Source organism: Prenolepis imparis, unplaced genomic scaffold (genome assembly GCF_030444845.1).
Source record: "Prenolepis imparis isolate NDT839.2.m4 unplaced genomic scaffold, iyPreImpa1.0 SCAF_3, whole genome shotgun sequence".
In the NCBI taxonomy this organism is placed as follows: domain Eukaryota; kingdom Metazoa; phylum Arthropoda; class Insecta; order Hymenoptera; family Formicidae; genus Prenolepis; species Prenolepis imparis.
The window spans coordinates 22,426,706-22,442,099 of NW_028141161.1; the positions used below are offsets into that span (position 1 = coordinate 22,426,706).

General features: G+C 40.6%; 1 protein-coding gene across 5 annotated transcripts in view; it reads right to left on the reverse strand.

Annotated features, from left to right (window-relative positions):
• Positions 1-15,394, reverse strand: part of LOC145933398 (membralin-like) — a 109,318-nt gene that overhangs the window by 39,428 nt on the left and 54,496 nt on the right. For all 5 annotated transcript variants that reach the window (XR_014424852.1, XR_014424854.1, XR_014424853.1 and 2 more), the window contains exon 11: positions 1,170-1,269. Coding sequence is in view for 2 of the 5 variants with exons in the window: in XM_083033068.1 (XP_082889194.1) it covers positions 1,170-1,269 (100 nt within the window). In the remaining 3 variants the exon portion in view is untranslated. The remainder of the gene's footprint in view (positions 1-1,169; positions 1,270-15,394) is intronic.

The window sequence follows — 15,394 nt, forward strand, 5'->3', positions numbered from 1 at the left end:
CGTCACAAGCCCGGCGCAGGCATTATGTATGTGTTTCTCCTCCTATCCTACGATAAATTCATTTGATCGCAATTGACGAATTAATTGTCTTACGATTAATTGTCGTTTGATTACAAACGCCGAGATTGCGATGCAATCGCGCGTATCAAATCCATATATTTGATTAATACGTCGGTGTCGTCTCTTTCCATGAAATTAAATACGAAGCTTTCTAAATAAATCGCGTATACTCTTTTTCAGTTATTTTAACATTTCCCCCTTATACATATTTCAGATATGTTAATCTAACAAATTTTCACATCGTGTGTGTTTTCAACATTAATTAATGCAATGTAGAAACAATGATGGAATTGACATTATTTAATCTATCGAAGCCACATCGGACAATAATCATAATCTATATCTCTCGATATTCTCTTTCTCTCTTTCCCTTTAATTATGACTCCAATCCGAATAATAAATTGCATTCTAAAATAGTAATGCTATAAAATTTGGCTCCTCTCTCGTCAAATTTCCATTCATTTTCACTTACCGATGCTTGCCTTACTTAACAAATTTAACTTATTTGTGTATATGTACTTTATCACGAATTATTTAGACAAACTGGAGACGATACAATAATCACCCACCGATCCAAAGGCGATCAAAGGTCAACGTTCCTAAAAAATTCAGAATGTGCCTACATCTGCAGGAAGGATAGAAAAAATATCCGCGATACAATTTTTAAATGCAGCTCGGGGAGAAGAACTCTTTTGCTAAACTTAGACCGACCATATCGGCTGAAGTACTCGCAAGTAGGTCACGGAATATTCGTGATCAATGTCCGTCTCAATGAAAAAGAGCAATTTTTCTTGGGAAAAAACTTTTCTATTTCCGCGCGGTAGAGTTTTTATCATGAAGACGATTATTTCACAATTCGTGACGGGGATTCGCGCGCCACTTTAATCCCGAAATATTGCAAAATACTCGCACCTCACCAGCCATCATCGGCACATTTGCATGCCGCAAGAATTTATTCCCTACCACTGTTCTTTGTGTCCTTGTGTCATCGATCGCGCTTTACGAGATCTTTACATATCTCGAACGTCCAAGTTCAAGTTTTGATAAAATCAACAAATCTTTTATTTTCCATCCGCACTTATAACGAGAGATGATACTAAATCACTCACCTGTATAAAGAACCAAGATGTGATGAGCGCCAAGCTGCTATACTGTCCGTTGAATCGATAATGGTAGGCGTAGAAGGAAAAGTGATACAGGTAGAAGAATCTGAAACAGAAACAGCATGTCTCGCCGTTAAAAAAACGTGTCTTGAAGCATACGAGTTTTCGAGACGAATAAGTTCATTATATATAACGGGCGCGTCTCGTGACATCATCGCGCGATGATAAAATGGATAAACGAAAAATGGTCGCGATGCGAGTACGTGAAATTGCGGAATGCAACGAGATTTATTCGCCCCGATGTGCGCGATAATCTCTAAAATCCAACGTCTAAAATAACATCAAGCCATTTAACAGGTTATATAACGTAACGATATACACGGCACGTTCCCACCCCGTGACAACAATATGGACGAACTATCGATCAGATCGTATCAAGTTTCAGCCTATTGAAATATCGAGGGTGACGCGTTGCGCGGCTAGCGACTATGCGTCGTTATTACGACCGAAAAAAATATCGTAGATGACGCAATATGCGTTATCTAGCTATGTAGCGACACGCACGATTCTCTAAAAAGCATCAAATATTACACATCATTTTTGCGGTCGACATGTGTGAAACACAAAAAAATATATCATATTTTTAAGTAGGTGGCCGATGGCTAAACATTTTTTTTAGAAGAACAATCATTGAAGCCACTCAAAATAGACACAAATTTTAACTGATATTTTCTACGGTATCTTTAATGAATCGTGATTAAAAGATGTGTAAAATTGTACACTTTTCAATGTCGTATCTTTTTAAAAAACACGAAATCTCTCTCATCTCATGGAGGATTAATCCACCTCGGTTTTACGATAAATAAAACGCAGAAATACTTTATCTCTTAATCTTCCCTCTAACTGAATTATTTGTTACCCTATTTCGTACACCGCTTCTCAGCCACGAAGGAATCCTTTCTCGCGACTATCGTTTTATATTTCGACCGGATTCTTTATCGAGTTTGGTCTTATGATTCATTAAAAATCCAGATTTGAATCGTCATTTCGGAGAATAAATTTCTAAAACAATTAAAATACATATTTGACAAAATTTAATTTAAATGTTTGGTATGTAGAGTACTTTCTTTTTTTTTTTTTTTTTTTTTTTTTTGTTTCAACGCATTCTTGCCATCTTCATCACGAAGACATTTTTAAATTAACCGAGATATGTCAAAGGTTGCATGCATTTGGATGGATTTTGTAAAGATATCATAATTCATCGGGATTTTATCGGCTTTAACACACCCACGCACGCTCGACATAATTCTTTATTCTTTTCAGAAACACAATATCTACTCGATGAATAAAAAGATATAGTAAATAGAAATTATCTCTATCTCTCTCCGAAACTAAAATCAATGACAAAAATTTATATATATTTTTATTTATATCAACTAATATTCCTCCATCTTGCACGTTTACGATAATTTAAAAAAATGAAATTTAAATTAAAAAATTCCCACTTTATCATAATTAAATTTACACAAAGTTCAAACAATCGCTTCGATGTATTCTGAATAATTATAAAAAAGAACGTAATGGCATGCGACTATATGCCTATGCGTACACATATTTTTTTTTCATTGCAGTCTTTGCTGATGAACGGCGTTTAGGTGATGAAGAAGGGATTGTAATCAAGCGATTTTTACGAGAAGCTGTTACGGGGTCGCCAATATTTACGGATCAGGGCGGGGTTGAGGCAACGCCACTAGCCGAAGAAAGAAAAGCGATCAGCAGGGGTGTGGTGGAGGATGATAGAAAAAGAAGTCGGGGTTTGTAGGTATATCCCCTCGACGAGTACGACGAGTATGACGACTAATTTTCTAGAGTATATAACGCAACTTTAGCGTCTCTCAATCAATTCGATATATATGTGTAGGTATCATAAATTATGGCTATACAATCAATGAAATATTATCGCGGTAAAAATATTTTGTAAACATACGTCAGGCAAAGATAATGAAATTAATACAGATGAATCTTTATAAAATTGAAATAAATTTAGGTTGTTGCACAAAATCCTACATACAAACTTATAAAGAAGAGACAAAAAATAAAATTAAAGCATAAAATAATAAATTCTAGAATAAAAAATAAAAAAACAACTACATACATATATATTGTATCGAATGCGTTAAAAATTCAAAATAATGATAGCAAAATATATGTGTGTGTAAGGAAAAATATGATGGACTATACACTTGAAAAAATTAGGATTTCTGTTCCTAAGATCATTTAACGTCAAACAATACATATTGAATGCATTTATTCCAAAATCTAACGATGCGTAAATTTATATACAGCGGGCGTTGGTTCGTAACCGCTTTGCATTACGTTTTACGACGCTGCCAGTAGTAAAACGCAGTTTAGGCGGCCGATGCATTCCATTTTCGTTCGCGACGACACGGACAAACATCCAATAAATCCCACCATGTCTCTTGTTTGGATCGAAAGCAAAGTCTCGTCGTGATTAAAACGTTGACGTTATTTTGCAATTTGTTGTATCTAAACTAGAACGTTATTTTTTATCGTTGATTGCGATATTTTTACATCTTTTCAGTTAATACAATGAAATATTCGATCGATAGTTTGTTTAATTTAATGACATGCGATGTTTAATGAACGTTAGCCTTGTAAAAAGAGAATTATATACATAATTTTGACGCAAACGCGCTCGAAAGAATCGCGGGGAAATAACAGATGAAACGAACGAGAAGCGGACAGAGGGATGAGAAGGAATGCGCCTCCGAAATCCTACGTTACGTATTCCGGGGACATAAGCTCTAAAGTGTCTCACGCTCAGGGAACCGCAACCATCCGACGACGATTCATACGTTTTTCCCGGGAAAGAGGGAGAGCAAAGAAGAGAGGAGTCGGAGATTCTCCAAACGCATTCTGAATTCATTGAATAGTGCTGCTACCCCACCGAAGAACGGCAGGGGTTACTTTCGGACTTTAGAGCAGACTCCGAACGGGTCCCCAGCTGCCCGATGCAATCTCGGCGAACTTTTCATACTACATATGTAACAGTCAGACCATAACTTGATTAATGTCGGAAATCACCATAATAGAATTGGCAATAATTATTATTATGTGCAGTTATTCGCGATTAATCGAGTTGGAGAGAGAGAGAGAGAGAGAGAGAGAGAGAGAGAGAGAGAGAGAGAGAGAGAGAGAGAGAGAGAAAGTCGCTTTATCGACTAATTGTATTTGAATAATGTATTTACTACTGATGTATTCGTGCTTGTGACGCATTACACTTATATTATACTTGCCAAGTATGATTCTCACTGTCGAAATTTATAAGAAATGCATCATTGCCAGTATTTAGAGACGACGTATATTTTTTTAGAAATTATTAAAGAGAAAGATGTATAATGTAGATTTTATCCCCGAAAATTCGTCTCATTGCTCGAGGTCGTAATGAATTTATGAGATATAACTCTCAAATCGCACGAAATATATTCACCAGGGCGTACCTTGTCTTGTCCTCGACTTTGGTCGGATGCAGTTCGTAACAATCAGTTTCGGCATTCACTTGACAGATTTACAATACGAGGGATATGAAGGGATGATATCCAAACGAGACGTTGTGAAATAAATACAATAAATTTATTCTACAAAAAGTTAATAACTATAAACTGTACTAAAAAATATATATAGTAAATTTTCTATCTCTTTTTTCCGCAAGAAAAAAAATAAAATATTTCAGAAAATATTGTTTTCAAAAGTAACTGGTTGAAAAATTTCTCTTTCCAACTTTAATATTTTTCACATGGCTTATTTTAATAAAACAAGCTCTCTCTCTCTCTCTCTTTCTCCCCGGTCGCAAATGTGGCTACGGGATGTGAAACCGTACGCTTGTCCAAGAAATTTGCCCATGTTTTCTACCGAGGAGCAATATCTTTTGAGAATCGCTTACTTTTACACAAGTGAATGAACGAAGAGGAAACGAAGGAAGGAACGAAAGAGGAAGGGAATGGAAGGATCCCGCGGCGATGTTCTAGCGTAGGGAAGAGGGTCGCGCTTTAACGGCGGCGGCACCAGGGTGGGAACAGGAAGGCGAAGAGGGTGTAGCCGTCTCCATAACTGTACGGTCCACTCGGCTAACGTAAGTATATTGTCAATCAATCCATGGTATAAAAGCAATCTGAGCTCCGGACGACGGGGTGGCGGGATCCCGCGGGGCGTAGACGGAACCCAGGGACTAAGGAAGGTGAAACGATGGAAGAGAGGCGAGTGCAAACAATCCCCCTTCTCCACGTTTCGCAGAAAAGGAAAGAGAACGACAAGGAGCGGAGAAAGAAAGGAAGGAAGGAAGGAAGGAAGGAAGGAAGGAAGGAAGGAAGGAAGGAAGAAAGAGGTCCTTTCCTCACTGGCCACTCCAAGGACCCTATCCAACAAGTAGGATGAAACAAAACTCGCGCAGCCAGTATCAGTAACTCGTACATATATATGTACAGGGTGCCCCAGAAATTATAGCGTCTTTAGGTTATAGAAAAATATTGGATATAAATTGTGTTATCTCAAATTGTGCGAGTGAATGATGACTGTCGATGAAATTACAAAGTCAACAATTTTACATATAACTTTTCACTGAGAGAGAATCGACGATAAATTGAAAATCTTGTCGACGGAAGGAAAAGAATAGTGATTTCTGAGTAATCCCCCCTGTATATTGTACAAATCTCTATGTGTGTACGTGTGTGCGGTCAATCCGGCGTGACCGGATGGATATGGTCGATGGTAGGATATATCCGAAGAAGCTGGTAGAGGATCCTAGCATTCTCGAGGTGGCGTGGCGTCCTGTTCACAGGAAAACCCCGAGTGCTGAGAAAATATATCGGTCTGATCGCCAAGAGACGACGACGACGACGACGACGACGACGACGACGACGACGACGACGACGACGACGACGACGACGACGTCGACAACATCGCTGTCGTACGATCGGATTGATAGACCCTTGGAAGAATCTTCCTTAAAGGTCATGGAATGTAAGATGACGACGTGTAAAAGCGTGGAAGAAACTTTCAACAATTTTTTTCAGTCTCGAACAAAATGTATTATAAAAATCAAAATCTATTTATCGTACCCGAGAAAATATCCCATTCGAACGTCTATGCTGATAATAAAAAAGTAATTTTGGAAAACGAAATACAATTTGGTCTCTATTTAAGAAAATCGCAGACTGCCAGTCCCATAAACGAATTTACGCCTTATCGATCCTCGAGTACGCCACGGCAAAACACGAGTAAATGAACACGGGCTTTATCTTGGTCAAGACGGCGGGGATGGTGGTCGTGCACCGGTAAATAAAGTTATACCCCCATTCTGGTCCGATGGGAGACGATCGCGTCGCGTCGCGTCGTGTCGGTCCCGTCGTGTCCCGGGACGGCAGGACTAGCGGAAAATGAAATAATATCGGCGTAAACACACGGGATCGTATACGGGGCGAACGTCAAAGAGGCCGTACGTAAATAGGTAAGAGAGTTTACGGCTATAATACACACACGGAAGGGGATGTCGAGGAGTTGAGAAAAATAGAGAAGAGAGAAAGACAGAGGGAGAGAACGTATAGGAGGAAGGAAACGTCGTGGGACACGACCATATGCGACGAATATCCCCTAGAAAGATTGTCGATGGCAAATCTGGATAATGTATTTACAAGATTCGATTCTTCTCACCTTCTGTCGGACCGACCGCGATTGAGTCGTCGCGAGATGAAATATTTGTTCTTTTTTATTTTTCGTACGCGATCGTTATTCCTTATACTTGGCGGATTTGACTATCTCGCGCATAAACAGTCCGTATAAGAATGACGCGCGTTGCCACGCATCTCGAGTGACTCGGATCAAAAATCACGCGAGACGCATTTCATTTCAACTTTGGAGTAAGCCGACCCATCGAGATTTCTAACGCGAAAGGAAGGAAGGAAGCCGTCTTAACAACGTCTAGCGCACGGACGTCTCTAAGACATATACACAAAGAGAGAGGGAGAGAGCGCGACGAGCATACATTGTCCGGTCAGCATTGTCGCGGTATTCTCCCCCTCGCTATACATCCGCCGTACGATAATCCCGTACTTTGCGGAATAAGCAACGATTTTCGAGTCCTATTCTATATTATTGCGGCACGAAGAGAGAAGCGAGCGCGCGTGTGTAACGCGGTGGGTCGCATTAAAGGGCGGATAAACCTGCCACACGCGCATACAATAACGCGCGCGCGTGGGCTTTGGAGACCTCCTCTCAATGCCATTCCAGCTCTTCTTTTTCGTCCGCAGGTGGAATCGCATGATTAATGATCCTCAACGGCGCCTTACTACGGTCGGCGCGCGCACTCGGAAGGGATCATTTTATCACGCTCAGCGGATTTCGCCGACCGGGAGTACGGTATTTCTCTCGGCAATTCCCGCGCACTCGGCTAGGAATTCAATCACCAATTGTTGAAGGAGCGCGCGCGAGTCCACTTTATTGTCCTAGATTTTTATGTAAATATCAGTCAAAAATTATATCTTTTCTCTCTTAAATGAAATTGTGTATTATCTCGCTGATGATGATTAGCAACTATTTCAATCTATAATAATTTTAAATCATCTTATAAATATAATTTTTAATAATATATCTTTTGTTAAAGAAATATCTGAGTTTGATCAATAGTTTTGTATATTTTTGTATTTTTCACATTTAAAAAAAAATGTAATATGTATATAATTCTGAATATTCATTTAATTATACAGTTCTTTTATGTATGTATGAGAATTTCGCTCAAAAAATAGCAATCCAAAATAAAAAAAGCGGAAAAGCTTTATAAAAGCTATATATACAATTATTATTCAGAGAAATCTTATTGTCATCATCGTCAGTCATAATCGAGACACAAGAGCAAAGTAATATATTATTTTCAAATAATATATTAACAAAACTAAAAGAAAAGAAATTCTACAAACGTGATTTAAAATAAGTATTTGAGAATTCTTTCTACTTCTCCTATTCATGCTATAATTCATTAAGCGTGTGTTTTATAATTTGCGCGAATAAGATAGAATATGCCGCGTCTCGACGTGGTCATCGGAGACGGACATTTGAGGGATGCATCCAAAACTTGCAGATAATTTGCGATCGTTGATGGACCGTTCGCGTCCCCACGGAGCGCGTTGATTACACGGATTACTCGCCAACTCGTGAGGCTTGTAAAGCAGATTTCGGAAGGTCGGCGAAAGGCTCCGTATGGCTCGAGTCAATCCGATATCGCCAGGATCGCCAGGATATATCGTTAATATTTCATCTCATCGACGAGAAACTTGATGGAAACACGTCCATACTAACGACGCCGTTATCCGGGCTTCCCGGCGACACGTGGACACGTGGCTCGTAATCCGGGGACTCTATCCGACTCCACGTGAGCATCTAGCGAAATCTGCGTTTCCAATGCGAATGCGTATGCTATTTGTCGGAAATTCTCAATGATTAAACTATCAACTATCGAGAATTACAATACGTTTTGCCCGATAGTTTATTCGAGGACTATAGTTTCTTTCACGCACACGTACGTGCCTCGGGTATTGTTCTAAATATATAGAATTAGCAGATGGATCGTGTCACGTAAAACCGGTAAAACTCATGTTGTTTCTCGTCGTATCAATATTAACAATTGATACAATAAAGTTGTAAAATCAAAGAATAAAAATCAGACTTAAATATCAATCAAGCACATCTAAAAAAAAATCTAATCTATACTCTCTTATCGAGTTTTCAAACTCGAGCGCTGCTCGAACGACGTGCGGCTGATGTTACAAAACGTCGTGAATTATCGTGTAATATTATCGCTCTTTTGCATAATTTTGTACAGGCTTGAATCGAAAAAGGGGAGAGTCGCCGAAAAGAAAACGACCACCGTTCCATCCGCGGGGAAATGAGTATTAATGTCGAAGCTTGACTGCGAATTGACCCCCGCGTTTCGCTTCGGATCGACTACGTCGCGACCGAATAAAGGGGGAATTGCTTATTTTCCCTCCACAGTGGCGGCGAAACGATAAAACGAGTCTTTGTAGGTGCCATAGTGGCCACTTTGCGGCGGTCGGGTGTGGCTGAATTAGAGTTTAAGAGATCGCTAGCTATTGGCAGGCAGCTCGTGTAAGCCACTGAATGGTCTCGTGTGTGTCCGACGAGCGTCCTTTTCAATTATCGAGGGTATCTTGATATTCAGAGGCCTTGTGTAGCTTTACAAATTCATAATGACGTTCGATGGAATTCACGTTCTTTTTTTTTCACTGCTTTTGCTTTCTTTTACTTTATGACAAGAGCGAGCGGTTTAATAAGAAATTTATAATATATTATTTTTTTCTTTGTTTGATTTTATGATTAAGATAAACTTTCGAAAGTGGAAAAGGGGGAGAAAAATGCAAAATCATTATACGTTTTATTAGATCTCCGTCACCTCTGTATTCTCGTCGGTTTTCAAACTAAAGGGATTACATCGACAAAGTTTCAGCGACGTTAAAAGAATATTCAACAGTCGCTCAAATGTAGAGTACTACGTTATTACCCGCAGATAGGTGTCGATCGCGCGCGCGCGCACGCTTGTATCCAGATTGAAATGAAAAGAGTCGATCGACGGGAGGCCGATAGGGTGACACGGATGGTGCATTACTCGCACCCTCCAAAGTTTTTTTTTTCCCCAAAGACTCCTATCGCGCGGTACACGAAATCGATGTCGGTACAGAAAAAGAATCTACCTTAATTTCTCTTACTTGTTAACTCTTGAAATAGTTATAGCATAAACATATAATTAAGCTATAATTAATATACAATTGCTTCGAGTTGTTATAAAAGTTACAACAGATGTAAAAATATAAACCTCAAGTTGACGAGTACGCCGACAACATATTTACTTTGCTTCCTCGATATGAGGAAGAAATGACATTATCGAGTGTAAAAATTGAAAAACAGCGGAAAGCGAAAAAAAGAGCACCGCGAATCTTCTCCACTACTGATTCTCGCCTTGCAAGGTATTTTCACAATAGAAGGGCAGAGAGGGAAAGAGAGAGAGAGAGAGAGAGAGAGCCGGCGATAGCGATGGCGACGACGACGACGACGGCGACGGCGACGGCAACGGCTTTCGTCGCGACGCGATACCACTCCACTAATTAGGCATTAGCGCAACAAACAACCCCGAGGTACCGTGTACCCTGCCTGAGCTCGCCCCCGCCTGCCACCTCCGCCAACGCCCCGCCACCCTCGGCCTCTGGAAACCATCCCCGCGATCTCCTGGACGGAATGCTCAAGTTACAAATTAACTTGTAGAGATCATCCGTTTCCACCTCGGTTCCACGAATCCGCCCCTGTCAACGGAAATTCAAATGCAAAAAAAAAAAAAAAAAGAAAAAACCAGGAAAAGAGGAAAGCAGGACGGATGGAAAACTTTCCCTTCTATTGTATCTGTGTGTTTGAACCGTCGAAATTTAAACTCTCGAGTTACAAATAAACTTTCGGGATAACACTATCGAGCATTTCCGCAATTTGATCTCTGAATTCGAGTGAAATCGATAGCTTTTTTTATTATCACAGTTATATAATATTTTACATGTAATATTTTTGAGCTGTTGTTCAAATGTGAGGAAAGAGAAAATTGTCTATATATTAATTCCACAATGTAACGCGCGATATGTTTTACAAGGAGACATTTTCCTGCAATTCTCGCGTAGCGAAGGCACCGAAGGAAAACTGCCTCGTCGTATACCGTAAGCGTTAAATCGGCTAGACGAGATACGAAGCGAATTTTCTCGCTCGGAAGTTTACAAGTCCGCGTTTCGCGCGCGCACCTCGTCCTTTATTTTCACCACCTTCGTTTTCCTTCGTTACACGAGCTTTCCAAAGGTAGCAGTCGTTAAGAAGTATCGGACGGCCTTCCACCCCGCGAAATAACGAATCAGCGAGGCGTCTCGATTACGTAAGAAATCGGGAAAGTAACGAGGTCTCGGCGATACACCAGACTCTGGTCCCATGGTAACGCCACCCGATAGGCGTCCTCGTACGCCTCGTGGCTCAAGGCGTTTCGAGGCGTCGCTACAAAGTGGAGAGAGAGAGAGAGAGAGAGAGAGAGAGAGAGAGAGAGAGAGAGAGAGAGAGAGAGAGAGAGAGAGGAAAAGGCGACGGGATGAGAAGAGCATCGTGTCGTGTCGTCTCGTGTCGTGTAGTGTCGTGAGAGAGCGTCGCGGCCGAATGTTACCAATTATGAGGAATCACGCCTGATCGATTTCAGGATGTGAAATCGCGCCGTTCCGAGTCTCTCGCTACATCTTGTTAAGGATCTCGGAATCGAGCAACGCGAGAAACACGAGAAACAGAAAAAGAACCAATAAATTCATCCTAGAAAGCACGTTTCACAGTTGATTATAATATATTACACTACACTATTTAAAAATATCTCATTTTCGAAAAAAGAAAAGCAGATATGCGCAGTATTTTAATATCGTAGGCTCTTTTTCATCTTTTATTAGTTATAAAGTTTCACAATTTAATTATTTCCTCGGTAAAAGTTTGACGTAAAAATTTATTTAAAGAAAAGCCGCACAATTTTCCAAGTCGGACTTGTCGGCTCAGAAATCACCACCGAAACAGAGCGGATCATAGGAAGTTGGGAACAGCCCTTCGCCAAGAGTCACGAGAGACGAAGGGGGCAAAGAGTTTTCGAATCGAGTAAATGAAGTCCTTTAAAGTTCGAGTCCTGTCAAGGAGGTAAGAAATTCGTATCTCCTCTCTCGCCTCGAGAAATATGCTAGTTGTACGGCGGCGAGGTGCCGAGCGCAGACAAGTAGACGATGTAATTCCACATTTCGCGAAACTCTTGCACCACGGAGCAGCCTCCTCCGTCTAGGATACGCGAGACGAGTTGTAATTTCTTGGCGATACTCGCGAGTGAGATTTCCGAGAGAGACTTTCAAATATACACCAGGAAGCTTTCAATTTTCTCTACACCGTTAGTCGCTCGTCTCTCGGAATGTTTAGGCATCCCGATCACGTCATAATTGACTTATAAACATTATCTTACGCCAACGATTCACGCGAGATTACACGATTATCTCTGCTGTGTACGGTATTACAAATTTATTCTCACCTTGTGTAAAAGATAATTATCGCTATTACAACATATCGTTTTTATAGTAAAGATTTTTTTCACTTGAGAAAAGCGGATCGCTAACGATATTCTTTCTCCTATGATTCTCGCGACAAACAGCTACGTGAAATTTTGGAGAATCATTCGCTGCGGAAAGAATGTGAAGCACATTAATGGTGGTGGAATTAAAGGGCATCGGTCGACCGACTTCTTATAATTGGAGGAAGCTATGATTCCTTGGGGTGTGACGGTAGCTTGGCAACCAAGGAAAGCGAAAAGATGAAGAAGGATGATAGAGAGAAAAAAAAAGAGACACTCTTCGATACTTCCTTTACTTCCGCTGATGATTTCCAATCTTTGCAATCATGCCTTCTCGTAATTAACCTCCATTATGGTTGCTTTCTATCGCTCGCTTCTCCTTCTTTCTCTATTCGTCCACGAAAAAGAGAGAAAGAGAGTGAGTAAAAAAGCCAGTTTTCCAGAAAACCTATCACAACTAATATTGTTGTAACAAAAAGCAATGTACAAATCGTTATTGTCGATCGTCGTCTACGCTTCCCCATTCGCCGTTCTCCTTTCGAGCTTCCTAATTATTGCAAACTTTGCACCAAGATGCGCCCTCGCGAAGATGGAGCGCGAACGTCACGGATTTTCGCAACGAATCAAAAGTGAGAGATAATTAGGATTATGACGAATAATTGAGGATAACGCCTAGTCGCTCCAGCGAGCACCGGAGTCTTGACATTTTGTCTTGCCTCGACTCGAGGAAAACCGGTGGCGTTTTCAATAAGATTCTAATTATCGCAAACATCCCGCGCGTCTCGAGGTTTGTATAAACTTCCCTCGGCTTAACTCGGCGCCCTAAACTCAAGCGCCGGAACTATAACCGAAAACGCATCAGCCGAAACAATCTCGCGAGATAGCTAATTTCCATTCACGGCTATTTTGAGTATACGCATCCACCGCTCTGTTTATATTTCGCGACGCGAGATAAACGATTTCAATCGTTAGCTTTTTCCTTGGAAAAATCGATTATGATTTATTTCCAACTCTTCTTCATCATCAATTGTCATCATTAATCATAACAATGATGTGATTATTCTCGCTCTCTAAACAATAGAGATAAGAGACTTTATATCATTGTGTTACGTGACATAATGATATAAGATTGCTAAAAATCAATCAATATTGCACTTTGTAATCGAGCAGCTGTCAATCTTTCTTACAACCAAGGACGATAAATGAAAACAGTTTTATTGTTTGATACGATTCTATCACATTTCCAAGAAAACTAGCCTCTTGGCAAACGATAAGTGATGTGTTTGAGAGATATATATTTCAAGTTTCAAGATATATATGTATATATATATGTATATATGTATGTATATTGTGTCGACGGCAATTATCGCCGATAAGCGGCTCATCGAGAAACTATATCGCGAAATTATATCGAAACGTCGAGGCAATTAGCAACGATCATGTGCTCTCACGTCTATACTTATCCACGTTCGCACATATGTTATCGGCAACATTTCCCAGAATACTCACATTATCAACATCCTTACGTTAAATTAATACGCTCGTTTGGGTTTCCGGGCATCTTTCAGTCAGTCATCATCTTATGCTACCAATTATACGAATGCGTCAATCTCGAGATGGAAGAAAGATGCGCGCTGCTTATAAACTAATTAGTTACGTATAAAATAATGACATTGAGCGATTAAAATTTAATCCAAAAATTGAATCGGGAGGATACAGACCCCTTCTATTTGTGCAACAAGTAGTGGAGTACTCTCGACGGGAGCATTTGCCAACGGAAGATCTCTAAGAAATCTCTTCCAGGGAGAAAAAGTAAAATATAAGACCTTCGTTTTAGACACTTCCTCTAGGACAGTCTGCAGCGGTATTTATACGGTTAAAGGGGTGGCGAGGCGCGCGCACACGGCGCCATTACTATGCAAATAGATTCGGAGTGACACGACGAGAATGGGCTATACCACGGGTGCACCTAACTGGCGCCCGTCAGGACACCATTTAATAGTGTAGTTTCGCCGTGCACACGCCACCGTGCACAGCTTCGCCACCAGCGCGCGTCAACGCGCGGTACGTACCACATCGCAGCGTATATACCCCTCCAATACGAGTAATGAAATTGTCCATGCGCGAAGCAACGCGACGCGAGGCGAGGCGAGGCGAGGCAACGAGACGCGACGCGACGCGACGGACCTCCGCGATCGAGCGCGAATATGTCGTTGCGTGCCTTTTGCGCGCCGAACCAGATTCGGAGAGGATTTGCTGGAATTTCAGATACACAAATGAGTGCAGGTATGCTCGCGCGCGCACAATGGAAACGCAATATAGGCGACGCGGCCGGACCGCGGTGGATACGGCAAGGTCCAAGTATAAACGTAATACCGAACAATATTAAGCCCGCGGCATTTCTGGCGGTCCGACAATGCTCTATCTGTGTGATAAAGGTACTTTGGTACCTCGCCAATTCACAATTATGCACGGGGACCGTAGACTGTATGGCGCGAAAAGCTAATTATTCCGAGCTTGAGATTAACGTCGAGGCTCTTATACTTGGCTTCGCGACCGAAGACTTGGAAAACTTAGATCCTATAGAAATTGTTGTCCTTTCGGAATAAATTGAAAAGATGAAAGAATAATTATTACTCTACGTAGCAGCCTTCTCCTTGTAAAATGGAAAATGACGCGACAAATAACGCAGCAAAAGGACCCAAAAAATGTTATTTTATTTTTAATATTCACTATATATATACAGAGTTCGAAGATCACCGCAAATTAAAATTTTATTAAAATAAATTCCAGTTGAAATTTAGAAATGTAGTTTTGGTAATCCTCTACTAACTCAAAGAAATCAAATTTAGTTTGCGGAGAGTTCTTTTTGAATCGCTGATAACTCGGAAATTATCGATGCTTCGACATTTTCGCCGAGAAAAAATAATCATTTCCAAATGACTTCGAGAATCTGCCATTATAGCAGGTGCAGTGATACCCTGTATATAGATATGATATATAGGGAAATTGAAAAAAATGGAGATTCCCC